General features: G+C 35.3%; 2 protein-coding genes across 6 annotated transcripts; both read left to right on the top strand.

The window, feature by feature from the left end:
- The first annotated feature begins 15,359 nt into the window (after nt 1–15,359).
- On the top strand, nt 15,360–17,301 carry LOC110849939. Of its 5 annotated transcripts, none has more exons than XR_004835023.1 (4): nt 15,389–15,505; nt 15,894–15,966; nt 16,097–16,305; nt 16,569–17,301. XR_004835023.1 is itself a non-coding variant. In XM_022097420.2 (3 exons), the coding sequence occupies exons 1-3, from the start codon at nt 15,482–15,484 to the stop codon at nt 16,759–16,761; spliced, it is 426 nt and encodes a 141-aa protein (XP_021953112.1). In that variant the 5' UTR covers nt 15,360–15,481; the 3' UTR covers nt 16,762–17,301. The 5 variants fall into 5 exon arrangements, 3 of the variants coding, with proteins under 3 accessions (XP_021953112.1, XP_021953115.1, XP_021953114.1); XR_004835024.1 differs by having other exon boundaries at nt 15,395–15,490; XM_022097420.2 differs by lacking the exon at nt 15,894–15,966 and having other exon boundaries at nt 15,360–15,505.
- Nucleotides 17,302–17,836: 535 nt separating this feature from the next.
- LOC110850475 lies at nt 17,837–18,301 on the top strand. Its single transcript, XM_022097909.1, has one exon. The coding sequence runs from the start codon at nt 17,837–17,839 to the stop codon at nt 18,299–18,301; it is 465 nt and encodes a 154-aa protein (XP_021953601.1).
- The last annotated feature ends 2,802 nt before the right edge of the window (nt 18,302–21,103 follow it).

Genomic DNA, 21,103 nt, shown 5'->3' with positions numbered 1-21,103 from the left:
AATTATGAAATAACTTGATCGTTTGGAGGTGTATTAAATAGTAGAAATATTTTGAGACATGCGAGGTTATGAAGGAACGAATATGTAAAAAGGACCGTAAAGGGTGGATCTGCATTAATATGTTTATGCATTTTTATAAAGTTATGTATTACATACATTACGATACATATTTTTAAATGCCTTTTAAAAAACAATCTCTAATTTAAATCGAGCGCCGTAAGGCTTTCCTTGTTTTAAGAAATGTGCCTAACCCTGAAATATGACCGTTATTTTCTGAGAAACTTTCCTAAGACATCCCTTAATGATTCATAAAAGTAGAAACATTTTAATCTTGCAAAATACCAAAGTTCGATTAACATAGCTTGTTACTGTTTGCGTATTTCATATTAAAAAAACCAGTCATGGAATATATATTGATATAATTATATCCTAAAGGGTAGTTTAAAAGTCTCGCCATAATGGAAAATGTTTAAATAGAAAAAAAAACTCGTAAATTTCCACTACGTAGTTACCTAAATAAATTTATATTTCCGCCTTAACTTTATCTTAAATTTATCATTTTAAAAACCTTAATGTCTTAATCAGTTTTTATATTAGAGTTGAATAATAATAAAAACTTAAATTCAAACTTGAGATTTATGGGCTTTTCCCTTTGCAAAATTTTCAAATATAGCGAGACATTTAAACGAGTGGTTTAAGTCCACCCTGTACACAGTTCTCCCATACTTTGTGAGTGACATTAATGGGGCTATGCATTTGTAAAGCGAATTAACTCAACGTAATTGCGCATAAAACAGTGTTAAATTTATTGTACAATATTAGTAACATTGCTTTAATAATAATACATATTTATGAAGAATAAATGAATTATTATCTTGAATCAAGCTCTTTTTTTCGTGCCTTTCAAAGTATACGTATTCAGTATAAGGGACATATTGCATAAATAAGCGAGAGAAAGTAGTTGAACTACACTCTTAGAAAAATCAATACCAGATTAATACCAGGCAGTATTCATATGTGACTCTACCGTTTTAGTATTAATTTAATACTAACTGGTATTCTTGTGCATAAATACCGTGACGGTATAAAATTGTCATTTGCGGTATTGATTTTTTTTCATCGCGGTATTGATTTTTATCGTAGCGGTATTGAAACGTAATACCAATCAGTATAACTAATAATGCAAATAATACCATGTGGTAAAGAAATTCAAGGGTTTAATACAGCCTGGTATTGATTTTCACGTTATTTATTTCGTATCCAATTACAACTCAACAAATTATATCATACATACATATTTACAAAAAAAGAGGAAATACTGAGAACGATTCATTAACTTTTGAACGACTTCAATCTTAAGTAACTCCGAAAGGGGTCGGAGTTTCGGTTCCAAATTTTGAACATATTGACACTTGTCCATTGACGTGGAGTGAGCAAAAAATCAGCTCTCTAGTCTCAAAAATGGCCCCCCGACTGACCCCAGAGGAAGAGGGTGTCATAAAAACACTTTCCAAACTTGATTATTCGTATACAGCTGTAATCAAGTACTTCAAAAATCAAGGACGACAAGTTTCGAAAGGGATAATACATAATGTACTGAAAAATAAAGGTCATATACGAGAAGCTCGCAGTCAAGGACGATTGCCATCACCTCAAAGACGAAACAAAAAAGTGCTAACGCGGACTGTGCTTAAAAAAATTGACCTGCTGACCTCCAAGGACAATCCACTTCCCCAAAGAGAATTGTCACGTAGAGTCAAAGTGTCACAGGCTAGTGTGCATCGAGCAATTAAAATTTTAGGGAAGAGAAAACGAAACAAAATACGAGTTCATCAGCTGACAGAGAAACAGACAAAAAATCGTCGCCGGACCTGCAAAAACTTTTATGCTAATTATCTGATAAATAAAAATAGTGAGTATTTAGTGTCATTGGACGAAGCACTATTTTCTCTACAAGACACCAATGGTCAACGTAAAGTGTACTACACTACCAACGACGAAAAAAATTCCCGAAGGTTGGCCATTCCGCACGCAGAGAACTTTTGTAAGAAGTTCATGGTGGTTGGTGCATTATCTGGTCGTGGGACCCTCCCACTTATCAAAGTTCCTCAAAAAGTGAAGGTCACTGCTAAGTACTATATTGACTTCGTATTAAAACCACTTCTGGAGATCCACGTTCCAAAACTGTACGGTAAGGACACAAAGAAGGTGATAGTTCATCATGACGCCGCGTCCTCGCATACCGCACGTTTGACCCAAGACTACGCCAAGGATTTAAAAGCAAGACTCGGGATTACAATTATTCACAATAGGGAAATACCTATTAAATCCCCCGATGTAAGTCCGATGGATTTTTTTGGCTTTGGATATCTAAAAAGAAAAATATTTCTCCGTCGCCCTCGAACTTTTTTGGGAGTTTGGAAAGTTTTACAAGACGAGTGGTGCAAAGTTGACGTCGCCTTGGTCAAATCAGTGTACAATAGTTGGAATCTCCGATGCCGTCTTGTCGTCCAAGAAAAGGGCTCTCACATAGAACATGTCAGAGACCTGCACTCCAAGCCGTTCAAAACGTATTAAAGGTTTGAAGTCGTTCAAAAGTTAATGAATCGTTCTCAGTAATGCAAATAACAAAATTATAAAATTTCCTCACACAATAATATGGAAGAGTTAAGGTCACCGGATCTCGAACCACATGTAATTTCAAAAATAAGTCGTGTAAGTACACAATTCAAAACTGTGGGATTTGTTTTGCATGTTAATTTAATTAGTCAATTCGAAATTATCTTACGTAATGCAAATTCGACACGCGATGTCGCTAAAAATAAACGATTCAAATTAATGTTAAAAATGTAATATTGTTCATTTTTTTAAGATTTATAAATGCAAAAGCCCAATAATTACTTGATAAGACTTGCAATAATACATAGTCAAGGAAAAATACACTTACCCGCTGAAAAGGAAGTTCACAATTTCCGTTCCCTCAAGAAATTATCCATCAAATTAATTTAGAGGCGAGGAACTTACTCACACTGTCAACTGTAAAGAAAAAAAAACATTTATTTATAAACCGGAAGGCACAAAACGGAATAGAATGCATTTAGGCTTACCGTTAATATGGAAGCGTTAAAGTTGCCATCGGAATCAATTATTAATTTCCTCCTCACCTCAAAAAATTAATTAATTATAATTAATCCAACTAATTTCGAAGAACTTGTCAAAAGATGGACGATCTGCAAACTACAAGCAAATAGTTTGCAAATCCCGCGAACCTGTTTATACCAAACACAGTTGAGACTGGGCAACAGTGGTATAAAATCCATACCAAGCGGTGTTGATATTTCACCACCCCAGTATTACAAGTTAATACTCTCCATGTACAAACATATGGTAGTGATTTTCCCCAAAATTTTAATACCACATTGTGACCTATGATTGATACCACTGCGCTGGTATTGAAATTTTCGGAAAATCAATACCCAGTTTCTGAGAGTGTACATTTTTTCAACTACTTTCCAAAAGTAGTTGAATCTTAGCTCCAACTACTTTTTCCAAAAAAATTGTAGTCAACTACTAGTTAACTACATTTTGTAGTTAACAACACTGGGTTATATGTTCTTCATTAATTCCAGATTATATTCAGGCCCGGAATTTCCGAGGTAAATGATTATCTTTGTGCAGGAGGTATCGAAATTTATGTATTCACAATGTTGATAGATATCTAAAACAATTTTATTTCTTATACAAAATATACGCACGACTTTGATCATAAAATTTGATAAGATTTTAAGTGATTTAGGCGTAATTTTATAATCCCTACCCATACGTATATTTGAATATAACCTAATAAATATATACCTGTGTATGTTCAGATTCCTAATATGTAGGAATACTGTGTTGTATAACACAATTTGTATTATGTACAAATGTGGAGAAGCTGGATGCAATTTGAGTTGCATGGAATTGTGTATTATGTATATGTGCAGTTTTGGATGGATGAAGAACAAAGAGACAAACTCTCGCTCTCATCCAACTAACTGCACATAGTACACAAAGTACCCGACGCAGCAGTGGACGGCTCGACTGCTTCATAAATGCATGGAGAAGTAACGCTCCTGCAAAATCTCGCATGTATGTACATTGGTCACAATTCCGAGAAAGCTAAAAATAGCGCCGAGTTTGGTCACGTAGGCCGCGCGCTTTCGCGTCCGACCTGCAGTATAAAGCCAACCACGGTCCACCACCAAAAAAGATTCAAATATTTACTTGCTAAAGCAAACGCTTTTATGCACAAGCTTATATCGCAATTCTCAACTTACCTCAATTAAGAAGGAAGTGAGATTGCAAATAAATATGTATCAATTTGCCTCAACCTAATCAAATCTCAAAGTACCTCAATTAATAAATGTTACATGCATAAAATATGTGTATGTAAATTGCCAATAACTGTAAATAAATACTTCGATATTAATTAAATACGAAATTAACCAATTGAAGTTAACTACGAAATCATTTATACAAACAACCATAGGGCTTTATGCTAGGAAACTGGTGCCCATTAATTCAAGTTGCACATACACATACACAATCATTTAGCCAACGTGAATTTACAACTCACGCACCTCTTAACATTTTACTTACGAATAAAAACAGTGTACAAGTATTTGCTTTCTTATTTAAGCAAGTTGATAATTTTTATAAATCAGTCAATCAAGCTTAAATTAATTTACACAACAATTATATAATTAATAAATTAATTCACATACGTAGTCAAATTGTCCCTGTATTGATAAACAAAAATAACTGTGTACGTTTTCCCAATAAATACTGTTTCTGATTTATATTTATGTATTTATAAATATAAATCAGAAATAAATCAGAAACAGTATTTATTGGGAAAAACGTACATACTTATTTTTGTGTTATATAATTGTGTTATATAATTTATTAATTATATAATTGTTGTGTAAATTAATTTATGGTTGATTGACTGATTTATAAAAATTATCAACTTGCTTAAATATATATATATATATATAAAACCAACATTTAACCAACCACTAAATAACCAACATTCTGCTTTAACATTTGTTAACCAACATTTACATATTTTTGTCAATTCAACAGGTTTCACCCCTAGCCAAAAACACTTTATCACAAAAGACAAATCACCTATTTGGTTACCAACCTCACGATTTATGATCTACAGTAATTACGAAAGTAATTAGCATAGTTGGGCAGATTACAGTTGGTAAAGTAATCGGATTAAGGATTACAGATTACTGCATATTCGGTAATCGGATTACTTTATAGATTAGATTACTGCTGCCCCGTTAAGATTACAAATTACAGATTAGTAATCTGATTACAGTTTAGATTACAGATTACATTATCCATCTCCGACTTAAAAAATTCGCTTAAAACGATTTTAGACAATGATGTGCCTGAATTCAAAGTGGGAGGCTACTACTTTTATTCAGAAAATTGCTCCTTCTGTGTCTTTCGAAGTATTTCCGGAAACACTCAGAGAGCTGATATAAATTTTTATGATACAACGGATTCCAGTTGTTGCTAAATGGAAATTTTGTAAGTAATTCGGAATTTTAGGTTACTCACGACTAAACATCGAATTTAGTTATTGCTACTAAGATATTATTAAACTAGACATCTTATGCACACGTTAGGTGTAAGCATAGTTTGCTAACTTTGGTTTGCTTCTAATAGCCAAATAAACATTGTTAAAATGAATCAGTTTAAAATGAATCTGATAAGCATACCATCTGATTCGGAATTTTGTAAAAAACGAAATTCTGTTAATAATCCGTCAGCTTAAATTTACTCACAATTTAGAAAATATGTCAAAACGTTTATAATTCAAAAAAGGTTGTTAATAATGCGTCCACTTGTTTTAAATACAATGAAATTAAGCCAGATTATTTATACTAATTTTAAGTCATTGCTGGCTAGTGGTATATAATTATTTTTGAATAATTGTATTTTTATTGTCGATTTAATTGTTGATTTATGGTAATTAATAATTGATATCCGACAATGTTAAACTTTTTATGTTAAATTTTATTCATTGTTACGAGAACATTGTGTAAAAATCTATTCAATTCAGTGTTAAATTGATTAAAGTGTAGTGTTGATTCAACACAATCGTGTAGAGCGTTATTCCGTGGAAGAAATCAACACAACTTTGTGCTCATATCTTTACGAAATTGTGTAAGCTTTACTCCGTCTGGGGAACTTTATTGTTTTTACACAATTTTGTGTCAAATCAATTCCAAATCCGGTGAAGTCTTATATACACTCCGGATTGTGTTGATTCGGGGTAAAAATTGTTAAGAGTGTAGCATGTGTGCTATGCTTTGTGCATTAAAATTATACCAAATCCAAATTTTTTCATATTTTTCTCATATTATGACCCGAATATCATGGGGTTGGTGTCAAATTACAAAAATTTGGGAATTTATTTTTCGCCTATGGGTCTGCTATTCATAAATCAGTTGGAATTTTGAAAATCGGTCTACTTCTGCTGAGTTACCCAACCAGTTGGCAAACACGCGCTAGAAACGACAAATTTTCACATAATTTAAATACACGGACCATAACAAAGATTTTAAACAAATGTTTTTTATACTTAAATGGCGAAATAGCCTACAACAATGGGCAGTAAATATATAATTACTCTTTTATTTTAGAACCTTGATAAATCTTCACACACGAGCACTGGCCTTGTAACCACAAATACTCACACTTTTCTCAGACCGAAGCGAAGTTTAAATTAAAAAGCAATGCGTTTTCGTACACCTCAAGTCCTATTCGTAGTACAATTACTAATTTCGTATGCCCACGGAAGGAAATCCTCACAAACTTGGAAATCAATGGTGAGGCAATAAGATGTTGATTTTATAGTTGGAAAACTAATTTGAAAATTTCATAATTTAGCAAGGACCACCTCACCCATTTTTAGGTCTTCGTCCACGGTCAGGACTGTCAGGTTGCGCTGAGGCTTCGGATCCCTGTGACCATATGTCATGTTGCGCGGGGCTGGTTTGCAGAAAGTACAATCCACACCGCCTACCTCGGTGAGTTTTGTTAACGATATGTTTCCAGAATTTGAAACTTGTTTAAAATACCGTTTAAAATATTTCATAGCTGCTTCCACGCCTACTGCTTACTGTTACAAGAAGAATCATACTACACCTAGAATCCTGCCTTTGCATAGTTTTACCATTTAGTTTCTTTAATTGTAAAGGTTAACAAGTGGGTTAGCACAGTGATATGCTTGTATAAAATATACAGTAGGATTTATATACAAATTATTTAAGCCTATGCATGTGTTCCCAATGCAAATTCCTAATCAATGAAATAAATGCTACAAAATTTTACGGTCTCCTAGATTCAAATCATTTGATCTATAATTGATAATTAACTGAGCCTTGCGGAGCAAAACGAAGCGTTAATGGTAATTTTACGATCAATGGAACCCGACCCGAGGTTCATAGAGACATATCTTAATTAGAAAATCATGCTAGATTTATTGAACTCGTATTATTACTAGATTAATTATCTAGTAATCAGTTATTATTACTTATTATTATTAGTTATTATCTAGTAATTAATTTATTAAATTAGATTATTACTAGTAAATTTATTATGTACTGACTCTGTGCTCCGATCCTACGACCGTAAAAAGTAGTGATGTCTTTCTAGGGATCCCAATTCCGGACGATTTTTTAAATCCCGGGAATCGGGATTCCCGGTTTTAGTCCTGAAAAATCCCGGGATTTCCCGGGATTTTTCCCGAAATTGAAATATTACTGTATAATATGAAATGGGTAAATTTGGGTTATACAAAGAGGTCTTTATGCCATTAAGTTTGTGGACAAGAGAACACGTGTACATATGCATGCATATGTACACTTAATACATAATATGTACATATGTACATGCGGGTATGAAATACCTATGTACATGTTAGTAGATATTAGGGTTGGTTAGCCGACGGATCGGATCGGATCGGATCGGATAGACAGTCCATCGGATCGGATATTTCATCATGTCGGATAATCCGATCGGATATTAGGGCTGATCCGATCCGAATCCGAGCAATCCGACGGATATCAGATCGGATCGGATAATGATCCGTACATTTTTAAAAGACAATCAAACCCGTTAATGATTCATTTTTTAATGAATAATTAACTTATTTAGCTAAGTACTGTAATAATTAATTACAAAAGCACATAATTATTATAAGCTAGGTAATTAATAACAATTGTTTTTGTAATTAATTACTTCATTAACTGTATGGAACAATACTCAAGGCAAAGTTAATCAGTATTTTAACTGATAATGCGCTCTAAGTACTTTATGATAAAGTAATTGTAATAAGTAATTAATAACTTCGCGTCAATTGATACGTATAGCAATTAATCAGCATTATCTAATTACCTGATGTTAAAACTAGAATGCGTATTACATAAAATCTTGATGTGTGAGATACTTTGTTTAAAAATAGTAAGAAATTGCAACACATTACACTAATTAATTATGCTAAACAGTTGTCAGTTGTAACAACATTTGAATTTACGCATTTCAAGGGAGAATAATTTCGCAAGTCACCAATAGAGTGCGGAATTATAGTAAATACAGATTATCCGATATCCGATCCGATATCCGAAGTATCCGTCGGATTTATCCGACCGGATAAATAGCCTTATCCGATCCGATCCGAAAGCTCTCGGATATTTTTATTTACGATCCGATCCGACGATTATCCGATCCGATCCGACGGATCGGATATTCTGGGATCGGATAGACCCTCCCTAGTAGATATACTCTTAGAAACTGGGTATTAAAAAAATTAACGGTTTTGTATTAAACAGTTGTACCACCCATGTATAGATTCGGTAATGAAATGATACTTACTATGTGGTAATCATGTTGAATGATTCATTTTATTACTAGGTGGTATAATACCAGAAGTATTAAATTTTGTACCATATGGTAATAATTTTTTTAATTTACCAAATCATTACCATGGTGGTAAAGTCACATATAAATACAATGTTTACTGATTTTCTTAAGAATGTACATATCGGTTTTCGCATTCTATGCACACAGATTATGGAATAGGCTAGTTGACAAATAACATACGCTACACTAAGCAGACTTTTATTATATTGTCTATGGAACAATTTTAGTGTATTGTGGTAGCCCCATTTTTCGTTCTCCATCCTGACGAGATGATTGGAAAAATATTCATCATTTCACTCCAGAAAACTTAAATAAGCAATCAAACGTTTCGGCAGCATGATAACCTGAATATCTATTCTAATGTTTATTGTTTGGCCCAGAGACTCTGGGCCAGAGTGCGAGCCATTCGTCCAAAACTACAATTTGGCATAGGATTTGGCATTTATTCACATACACACAAATTCACATACAAAATAAGTTTACATACATATATATGGATGTAAACCACCTGGTTCTAAAAGTATTTTAGCCCCAAATTGATCGAATACAATTTTAAATTCATATTCACGTATAATTTTGCCGAGGATAATGTCTGTTCTTTGCTCCTTCAAGTTAGAATCATCTGACAACGAAAAGAGAAAGCTCCATTTTATTTTAACCATTTTCTTAATGAATCAAAAATTCACATAGGTATTGGTTAGAAAAATTTGTCTACCAATGTCATTAAAAATTTTTATTTCGGAGATTACTGAAAATTTTGACTCTCCTTCATTTAAACTTTTGTTTTCCAATAATATAACCGAAAAATTATATAAAAGCGCTAATAAAAGTCAAATATCATTAATTTAACATTCTGAACGATAAATTAGAAAATCACGAAATCCCGGGATTTAATGTTTGAAATCCCGGGATTTCGAGATTTCCCGGGAATTAAATCCCGACAAATCCCGGGACTGGAATCCCTAGTCTTACCGAATGGAGCCTGCAGGCGCTCTTACCTGCTTTTGCCTAGTTTCAGGTGAAATTTTAAACTTTGTCCTAGGGATGCGAGATTTGGCAGGTGTATGCACCAACATATGTTGAATTATAATATAACATCAATTCCCGTTCTGTTTGCTATAAATTTTTCAGGAAAAATAGAAAACCAAATGTCGTCCCTATCATTTTACATGTTAAATCCAATTAAAGTGTGGTTTAAAAAAAAAAATATACCTCCGCACTGGGAAATATTTTACAAATTCCGCTTTCGTACAGGTCTTGTACAAGGTCACGGGGAGTTTTTGAAAGGTCAAAAGAACTCCTCCCTCTTAAAACTGCAAGGGGGCGTGGTCCGAAAAGTGGTGAGCTTTTTATCCGTTTTTTTTATCCGTTTTTTTCACGTTTTTTGAACTACAAAATTTGCCACAACTTATTAACTGAGTGCCACACTCAAACCACACCCAACACCTTCAGTGGGGGGAGGTGGAAATTGGGGGAAATTGAGATTCATGCATATTTCATCATCTATTACAACATGTGCTCGTAATTCGTAAGAAAATCTATCAAACCAGTCCCAATAAGCTTTTATGATGAGTTTGTGTGCATACATATGTACTACATATGTGCGTTACATAAGCATGTGTAAATAATGGTATTCAGTAAAACCCAGCTTCTATCTAGGTACATATGTATTCACACAAACTCATCATAAAAGCTTATTGGGACTGGTTTGATAGATTTTCTTACGAATTAGGAGCAAATGTTGTAATAGATGATGAAATATGCATGAATCTCAATTTCCTCCAATTTCCACCTTCTCCCCCTGAAGGTGGTGGGTGTGGTTTGAGTGTGGCACTCAGTTAATAAGGTGTGGCAAATTTTGTGGTTGAAAAAACGTGAAAAAAACGAATAAAAAAACGGATAAAAAACTCACCACTTTTCGGACCACGCCCCCTTGCAGTTTTAAGAGGAAGGAGTTCTTTTGACCTTTCAAAAACTCCCCGTGCCCTTGTACAAGACATGTACGAAAGCCGAATTTGTAAAATATTTCCCAGTGCGGAGGTATAATTTTAAAACCACACTTTTATTGGATTTAACATGTAAAATGATAGGGACGACATTTGGTTTTCTATTTTTCCTGAAAAATTTATAGCGAACGGAACGGGAATTGATGTTATATTATAATGCAGCACGCCCCTTATAAGATTGCTTGGCGTGTTTATAAATATTTAGAGTAGTTTGTTAACGTTGCTAGGTATTTTTTTTGACGTTGCTAAGTAATTTTTTGACGTTGCTAAATAATGTTTTTAACGTTCCCAGGTAATTTTTCAACCATAACCATAACCATAACCGCAGGTATAACTATGACTAATTCTTGTAAGGAATTGCACTATCAATTATACATTTTAATTTTCAATAATTTATTATACTGTCACTATTAAACCAAAGGAATGATGTGAACAGTGCAAGTGATTCTAACCGAATTGCTTACTGGCACAAAGCTACAGAGAGAATTAGCTTTTAAGGCTCAACTACGTGGGAAAAATACGTTTTTCCTTATTCTAAAAATAGATAGAACATTCGAGAAGGAATTTGAAAAATCCGCTAATAATTCTCATCTCAAACTACATTCATAAAACTTCCATGAAAATGAATCATTAAATTAAATACCTGAAAATTTACAAATAAAATGACGTTCATACATACATATTACTTTCATGAAAATTATCAACTAAAAATAATCACTTCCATAAGCGTTAGTGTTAAGTCGCTGAGGATTATGCAAGTCAATGCAAGTTGCCCCATTGAGTAGACAAAGAAGGAAGCGGAACAACAACTGCATGGACTGTTGCATGAGACTGCATTTCCATGAAACTGAACTGCTATACACTCGAGTCATGCACCAAGTATAGCGTGTGCTGTGTAGCATAGACGAGAGATGCAGCACTCTATATAGATAGCGCATTTTAGAGGGGAACGATCCGGGGAGAGGCGGAGCGAGAGAGCAGGTGGCACGTCCTACTTCTCCCCCACGAGTGTGGCAAGCTTATATCATTCCATTATGTACATATGCATCGGATGGTGGTGGTGTCGCATTTTGTGGTACGCATACGCCGTCTAGCGGTCGAGATTTTAAACTTTTGTGAGGAAAACAAATGTCAACATGCTTGTTTTTTCCCATATTCTGAGACCAGCACAACTAGGTGGCGTATACGTACCTACTGATCAGAGAAAGGGGGCGGTAACATTAGGGCAGAATTGCCCTAAAGTGCAGCCACTTTTTTTAACAAGGAAAGAATACAACTGCCTGTCCCATACTGATCACTCTTCCATGCTGTGTAGGTGGCATGGTGATGGTGGTAAAGGTATGGCGTGCCCCAGGGAATTCCCCCGTTGCGCCATACCCCCTCAGCGCCAGGGGGTGTGGTCGGGGCAATATGAGATTCTTACAGAAATCGAACCTGTAGATGAAATAGAGTGAAACTCTGCTTAGCTACTTGGCCGCCCTACCCCATGGGAATTTAAGAGTTTTGCCATTAAGTGACTCGGGAAATAAAAATTTTTGCAATCACCCGTTCTCTGAAAATTTAGGATTTTTGCTATGTAGCCATCCTTGCGCCGTGCGAATTAAACTATTTAATTATTCACCCGTCCCCGCTGCTCGGAATTTAGGTATTATGCATCGCAGCCACTTCCACAGGGGGAAATTAAATTGTATCGCGCCCAGGAAAATTGAAATGTTGTATGAGTTGGCAAACCCTGACTAAAAACTAATTATTTAATGATGTAACATGGCAATGAACAGAGTCTCTACTGGGAATTTCATCGGTTAGGGCACACCCCCTGCTGATTCTAGCCCCCGTCCTTTGGACGGGCTATACTCTAGTGATTAATATTATGACTCGACGGAACAATAACTATAACTACCCAGTACGGCCAATTGTTATGACCAATTGGTTTCGCGTTAAACAAAAGTTACTGGCAGTTATTTTAGAAACTTGTGCTATTTTTTATTGAATTCCCCATGCAATTGTTTATAAGAAACCATACTCCGAAAACTTTTGTGACCCAAGGTACCAAAACGACAGACGGCTAGCAAAGTGTGTTGCAATTTTTCAGCGAAATTTTCGAGCGAGAAAAAAATCCGACATTTTCCAAATGCTCAGTAAAATCGGAATTCATCGCAAGGTGGTCAGCCGTACCATAAAAGGATATATTGACACTGACAGTGTCGATGACCAAAGAAACTGTGCAAGACAATAGTCAAAAAGGTAACCAGAATTCATAGAGGCGAGATAAAGCAGAATTCCTGCAAATTCATGTCGCACCAAGTGAAATATTCCCCTACAAATGAACGCTCAAAATAAAACTGCCCCAGGCCCCTAAACTCGACCTTGGACTTATGGCTTTAAAACACGACAAGAAAAACTGGCTAACTGAACGTCAAGTATAAAAGCGTCTCACTGGAAACAGGGCGCCGATTATCCGGTACGCGCTTGAAAGCTAGAAACGGATACTTTTAACAGATGATCAACACTTTATGATTAGAGCCAAATAAAAAAAGCAAAAGGCAGTGAATACACCCTATCAGTTGAGGCTATACATAAAAATTTCAAAAATGCTAGTCGGACCCACCATCCCATCTATGCGATGATTTGATTGGGCATAGGTCGGATTGAGCCAAACAAGTGAATTTTATTCGTCAAGGGGTGGGAATTTGTAGCAAAAATTATTTTTTGAAGTCCATGAGCCAATTTTGGAAACTCTTGGACCTCTACCTATTCAAAAATGGTGACTAGACATTCATGCAGGATCTTGGTCGTACTCATGAGACCGAAATAGTTCATGAGCAGTTGCAACTGCACAAAAAGTAACACTGCAGTGTTACTTTTTGTTCGGATTATGCTTGCATATCTAGTGGATAGTCTATGCACACTTAAAATAGCTTAAAAATTCTACAAATTATTGAAATTGAAATTTTGAAAAAATTGAAATTTGAACGGAAATGTAGAAATGCATGGTTAAATTATAATTGCAAAAGTATAACAGCACCGGTATAGAATACAAAAACAAGGTTTACAAAATCAGGTTGGCAATAATAAAATTCTTGTAGCTCCTAAAGTGGGAAGTAGACTCTCTTTACTACGCAATAAGCAATCATAGTCAAACTAAAGCTATTAAAAATTTCCAGTAAATATCGACGAATGATAACGTGTACTTCATTTTTATAATGGTTTATGTACATATCGTATTAAATTCAGCGGGTTCACAATAGCCCCGATGTCGGCAATCAGTCCTCGGGCCGTAAGAAACGCCGTACCAACTCACTTCCTTTGATGTCTATCGAAAGCTGTATAATTTTTTTTCTTCAAACTTACCATTCCAAATGTTAAATTCATTAAATTATTTAAAATACATAACCGAGCAAAATACTCCATACAGTTCAGCCTCAAATATTTTCGAAACAAAACCAATATATTTCCAAATGTTTCACAGTAACTTTGTCGAAAAACATTCGGCTTTTGATACACACCTAAAGCAATGCTGTGTGTGGTACGGTTAACACATTATTAACGATTGTATGATAATGGATAGCGGTAAAATCCTGTCGTCAAATGCGAGACAAAAGGTACGTAATTATTATTCCTAATGAGGGCATGAGTAGATATTTACATAAATACCAATATTTTAATACATTGTTGTTGACGTAAATTTTAAAAATGTGAGGTAACAAGCGGATTTTTTGCATGCTTAAGGTACGTCTGTGTCTGTTCCCTATCAAGGTTAGACAATGTATAAATCCGCTTCCAATTCTTAATGGGTGCAAACATAGATGCACGGTCACCAACGAGTGAATGAACCTTCTTACCATAATTTTACCATAATTTTACCATACCATAATTGTTTAGCGAGGTATATCAAAAAATCAAATAAACAATTAGGAATCACGCGGCACTTATATTTCAATTGAATGGTCCCCTTAAAAAATATCGGGGGCAAAGTTCAAATTACACTGCAGGGCGGACGTGTCAACTTTTCCCCCCGATATTTTTTAAGGGGACCATTCAATTGAAATATAAGTGCCGCGTGATTCCTAATTGTTTATTTGATTTTTTGATATACCTCGCTAAACAATTACGACTACGGTCTAGCTTGAAAAAAAGTTCCATTGTTAGGTTAGGTTAGATTCATGAATCAGGTTCGGTATATAGTCCAAACGCGCATCTATGATCATAAATAAACGAGTTCTCAAGGTTTCAATTACTGTACTCGTTTTGTTGATGCAAAAGGCGTTGATAATCATTACATGCATAACCGTGTTATGTGTATCTGGTTGATGAAATCTCTGAATTGGAATGAAAATACAGGTTTCATATCAACTCTTTCAATTCAAAGTGGCGACTAAAAACCAACCTTTGTTCGACATGTTTCAGTTACATTCTCACCACTGCGTCAACCAGACTATTAAGTTTTATCGTTAAATTGGAGAACATTTTTAAGAATTGAGAAATCTTCCAAAATGTTTCTGGTAAATGGATTTCCAGTGCGTGCGTTTCAAGTTTTTTGTCTCAGCTTTTCCTTCTACTTTTCAAGTGATTTTTAGATCTTTCTAGTTAGGTGGTTGAAATTTTGATTTTTTTCTTCCATGAGGAAACAGGATAACCTAACAGATACTCCGCATAAAACCGATAAGAAAGAATAAACTAAAATTCAAAATTTTCTCGTGGAACAATAAAATTTAAATTCTAACTATAAAACCTAAAAACTGTTGATCTTAAAAATCAACAAAAATTTACAATTTTCAAAACTCTATGAGATAAACAGGTTTCTAAATCGATATTTAGTAACACTCCCTGAAGTCAAAGAGTTGGAGGGGAGTACTATTTTTAATTTATTTTGAGTTGCTTAAACTATTCTTCTCTTTAATTAAGGTTACGAGTTTGTAGTAAGGCTCGGGATTTTTAATTTTCCACCTGTTTAGATAGTCAGCTTTTTGAAGTTATGGTATGATGTACATACTTCCATTTCATATTTTTGTGTAAATTTTGATTAACTGAAATCAGAGATACAATAGAAACCTAAACAGAGTGTTAGTTATGCTCAAATCTATCTACCGTTGTATTTACTCACACAGGTTCAAACATTATTTATCATGTTATCCATCCCACTGGTCTTATCGATACCAATAACTGATTCAAAATTGGGGGATGCTTCGTTCCCAGGATTTTCCAGTCTCGCCTCTTATCAAAATATGGGGACTAATCAAAACATAAAATTGATCGCAGCCACAAAAACACGAAAAGCTCGTCAGGGCAACTACCCTCTCATGATTTATGGTGGATGGTAAGAAAATATTTAAACATATTTAGAAACGTTTTATACTTTAAAAAAACACACTCTTAAAATAATTTTAAAAAGTAGATGAATTCACTCTAAATTCTAAATTAAGTGTAATATATCAAATCCGGAATAACGTTAACTCGATAAAGAGTAAAATTTGCTCAGAATTTCGTACACTCTTAATAATATTGTTACAAGATCATTTTTACGCAAAAACGATAACATTATTTTTTAAGATTGATTGATATTGTATTTTATTTGTGCAGCTACCCAACTTTTCAGGGTGCTGCTGGTCGTGGGTGGGGCTGGGGCTCACCCAGTTATCCTCCATACAACTCATTTGGAAACCAAAATAGAGCGCCACCGTTCCCCAACCCCGCCGTTTTTCTTGGTTCGTTCGCTTGTTACAGAAATCCACACGACCCGAGATGTTCCCAAAGGCCGAGTGGCCACGGATGATGTTTTTGGATTGTTGGGAAAAGAAATTGTGAACAGGCTTCCATGCTCACTCTCCTTTACAAAAATAAACTTGTTAAAGTTATATCTATCTAATTGCAAAATTATAATTTCAAATCTAACCAGATTGAATACATGAAACTACATGTACATATGTATTTATATAATTTTGGCTTTAGTAATATGAACACTTTTTAAAAACTTCATTATGATTTATTGTCAGGAACGGTTCCGGGTATTTCCATATTTAATTGAATTTTTCATACTTACAATGGTAGTGCAAATCATGTTCCCCTCAGATAATTTGCGAGTTATTCAGACTCCACCTCCTCCACATCTTGCTTAATTAGACTGTATTTCGCATAGAGTTGTACTCATGCCCGTGCCCTGGGCCTTTACGCCTTTATGGCATTCCCTACTTGCCGGGCAAATTGAATGTCGGGCATTTTGAATTTATGATTTTTTTGCGACTTTTTTGAAAATATAAAAATTCGCTGCCTAACAATTTTGAGTTCTCAATAAAAATTCGGTGTACAGTGTAAAGCGTGTAAAGTGTACATGCATATATTTAAAATTCAAAAACGAATTTTTCACACTTTCGTTTTCGATTTTTTTAGTCCCAAAGTAATTTGGAAAATTAGTGCATTCGAAAACTGCAAAACATTTAGTATATTTGGTTTCCTCCCTAAGCAAATAAATACACTTGGGGACAAAATTGAATAGATCGGGCGCATGCATAGAGTCATTATAAGAGATTTGGATACAAATTTGCTAGAATTTTAGGAATTATGCTGTATTTTGAGAAAAATTTATCTAGCCTTCGGAATATGTACTTTGCATGTGTTAAGTGTAGCACCTGTCCCTTCATTAAATGCGTTGTTGGAGGGAAAAAAATATTAGATGGACAAAATTGAGTAGATTTTTGAGAGTATTGATTACTACTTAATCAGGTAAGTCAATTTGACCACGATTCTGTTTTATCTCGGTGTACATGACACAGGGAAGTGAAGTGAGGGGATTCATTTGGGTGTGAGATCAAGAAATAATTTTGTAATACATCCAATATTCATGCATTAGGATGCCAAAGGCAAGGGTCGAGACCACCGCCGCGCAAAGGGTCCTCATTATCAAGGCATGGGAAGGAGACGAGGATGGGACGAAAACTCCTAAACAAATATCCGAATTTTTGAAAATTAATTATAAAACAGTTTGGAGCATCATAGAACGTTATAAGAAAACAAAAAGTACTGTCAACAAACCAGAAAGAAAATCCATTTTCACGAAGCGCGAGAATCGTTCAATTGTCAAACTTGTGAAAGTAAATCCAACATCTAGCGGTGTAGAAATGGCTAAGGTTGCTGAAATTGCTAATGGGAAGAAGAGCAGTCGTAGGAGAATCGGAAGGATCCTTAAAAGTGAGGGATACAACAACTTTAGAGCAAAGAAGAAGAGCTTCGTCTCCAAGAAAAATATTAAGAAGCGACTGGAGTTTGCAAAGGAGCACTTGTGGGATCACATTGAGAGAGAAATCAGGAAAACGTAATTATAAGATTAATATAATTTAATCTTAAAAGATCTTATAATTCACCTGGAAAAATTAAATAATGTGCCTGAAAAAAGTTCCATTCTGATAGAATAGATTATGTATTTGTACCTTTATTTATAAATAACACAATTACACTATTTCCATTAAATTCAAATTTTAATGTTCATTTAAACTAATTTATACCAAAATTACTAATAAAGGTACGCTAATAAAGCTCAAGGGTTCATACCCCTTCTATAAGAGTCAAATGCGACCCGACCAGCACTCGTTTTGGTTTCTAATTTTCCTACCATACAACAATTAATCAATAACTTGTTAAATAAAGTGCGGCAAAGCACGATACATAAGTAGCGCAATAATGCTGAGAATGCTGAGAATGCTAAGAATTAATTTGCTCAATTAATTAATTCATTGGTTCATTGATTCATTAATTAATTAATGATTAATTCATTAATTCATTAGAATTAATTAATTGATCACACTGCGGCCACACCCCCTGGCGCCGAGGGGGTGTGGTCCAAAAGTTTACGTGATCCTCCCCCTGGGTTCATGTGTATGACCCCAGGAGTCATGTGAATGACTCTGGTTTTGCACAAAAATTTTCACGATAATTCACTAGAAATGGAAAAATCAAATCCGACCGAGGGCTACCCATGTAGCGAGATCTTGGACATTTTGGACCCTGAGGATGACTGGGAGGCCGTGGAGAGGGAGCTCTTCATGTCCGAATTTTTGGAACATAATGAGGGCAAAGTGATCATGGCGACGCACAACGGGCCAGGAGCCTAAAAATGTGGCCATTAAGGCGGTATCTTGAATTGGCAAGTCACATACTTCATCGTGTTGTACAGGACCAACCTGTCCTCCATGCAAAATATGAAACCAAATGCTACACCCACTCAGGCGTACCAGTGGGGTAAACTTTTCATAATACATTACGAAGATAGGGCGAATACATTTTCTAAAAACTTCCTAAAACTTCGTGCATGGCGGACTCAAAACGAATGCCATTAAAGAGCCCATGGTGTGCTTGGTATACCCTGCTGCGACCATCTGCGACCATCAAGCTTTATTCCAACCACGCCCACTTTTAGTTAGTAAAATTTAAAAAAATCAAATTTAAGTTGAATTACTTTTACTCAGGTATGCTTTAAGTATACTCAGTCATTGGACTTTCTCAGCAAACTGTGGTGACAGGAAAGTATTTTGGGTGTAAAAACCATACACTCTGGTAGAGGAATCAAAATTAAAGGCATTTCTTGCTGAGAGGCTTAATGGCCGATCTTGTCGTGCTTAACAACATTGACAATTGAAATTCCGATTACTTTTCAAATTGTTGACCGGAGTTGTGACTGTATTGGAAACCTTAGGTCAATGCGCGAAATATACATTTCCAGATTTTTTTAATTCCACCACATCCCCTCAAAATTAAGGTCAAAAGGTCAAAGAAATTGTAAAATATAATTAATGAATACCATTTCCAAGACTAATAATCGAACTGTATGTCGAAAAAATGCCTCGACACCCTGGGCATGCAATTTTCAAATGGTCGCATCTCACACCCTCAGTGGGTGCGGCCCTCGGCGAATTTTCGATCTTAACCAAATCATGTCATGTCACATCATGTGATATATCATTTTTCTCATCTCGGCGAGCGGATTTAAAACCACAACCCCAGTGGGTGTGGCTCTAAGGAAATTGTCGATTTTAGCGAAAACAATATCATGCGATATATCAATTTTCTCCGTTGTACGAGTGGATATCCACAGAATTATTAGAATTTTGAAACCACGCCCCCAGTGGGTGTGGAAAAATTTAATCAGGTTAAATTACTGAGTTTTACCACTTAAGAGCAAAAGAATATCAGCATACCATCAGGTTCACACCCCCGACAATAGTTACATACATTAACAGATTAAAATCTTCAATTCCCACCTACGATGGGTGTAACCATCATGTGCGCTTTTCGCGTTAACCAACTTAAGTACATGGTGCGACACAAAACCTTTATCGTAGTGGAAAGGGACCCCGATGGTCACCTCCTATCTCAAGAAAACACACCCCCAGTGGGCGTGGCTTTCAACGCTATTGCAATTTTGGGAAAGTATGTCGTGTGGCATACATATGTAGCCAGTCACGTAATTTCTGAAAGTGACTTTTTCTTAATTTACATAATGCAATTCAAATTATTTTGTCGAAATCCCCTCGTCTAGTTACGAGAAATGAGGTATTTCGTGACATGACGTGGTTTAGTTAAAATCGAAAAGTCGCTGAGCACTGATTTTTTGGGATTTCGTCGAAACCCCCTTGTTTAGCTGGGAAAAATGATATAACACATGGCATGATTTTATTAAAATGGAAAATTTTCTGGGAACCGCACCCACTGGGGGTGCGGTTTCCAAGTTTGAGATATTCCGTCGATACACCCTTGTCGAGCTGAGAAAAATGATGTATCACATGATATGGTTTCGTTAAAATCGACAATTTCTTTAGAACCACACCCACTGGGGGTGTGGTTTATAAATTCTAATTATTCTGTGGAGGTCCCCTCGTCGAGCTTAGTAAAATGATATATCACATGACATGGTTTCGTTAAAACCGAAAAGTCGCCGAGGGCCAAACCCACTGGGGGTGTGGCATATGACCACTTAAAATTTCCTCATATAGTATATGGCTTAGGTTATTGCTGCACACCAAAATCTAATTTTTCTTTCTTCAAATTCGGCTGCTATATATTTTTGGCCAAAATTTATTAAATCTGGCCCACCGTCGCGACGGTTATTCTGTCTGCGGGGACGC

This window comes from Folsomia candida, unplaced genomic scaffold (genome assembly GCF_002217175.1).
Source record: "Folsomia candida strain VU population unplaced genomic scaffold, ASM221717v1 Fcan01_Sc005, whole genome shotgun sequence".
Lineage (NCBI taxonomy): Eukaryota > Metazoa > Arthropoda > Collembola > Entomobryomorpha > Isotomidae > Folsomia > Folsomia candida.
The sequence above is the reverse complement of the archived record's forward strand: the minus strand, read 5'-3'. Positions and strand labels throughout refer to the sequence as shown.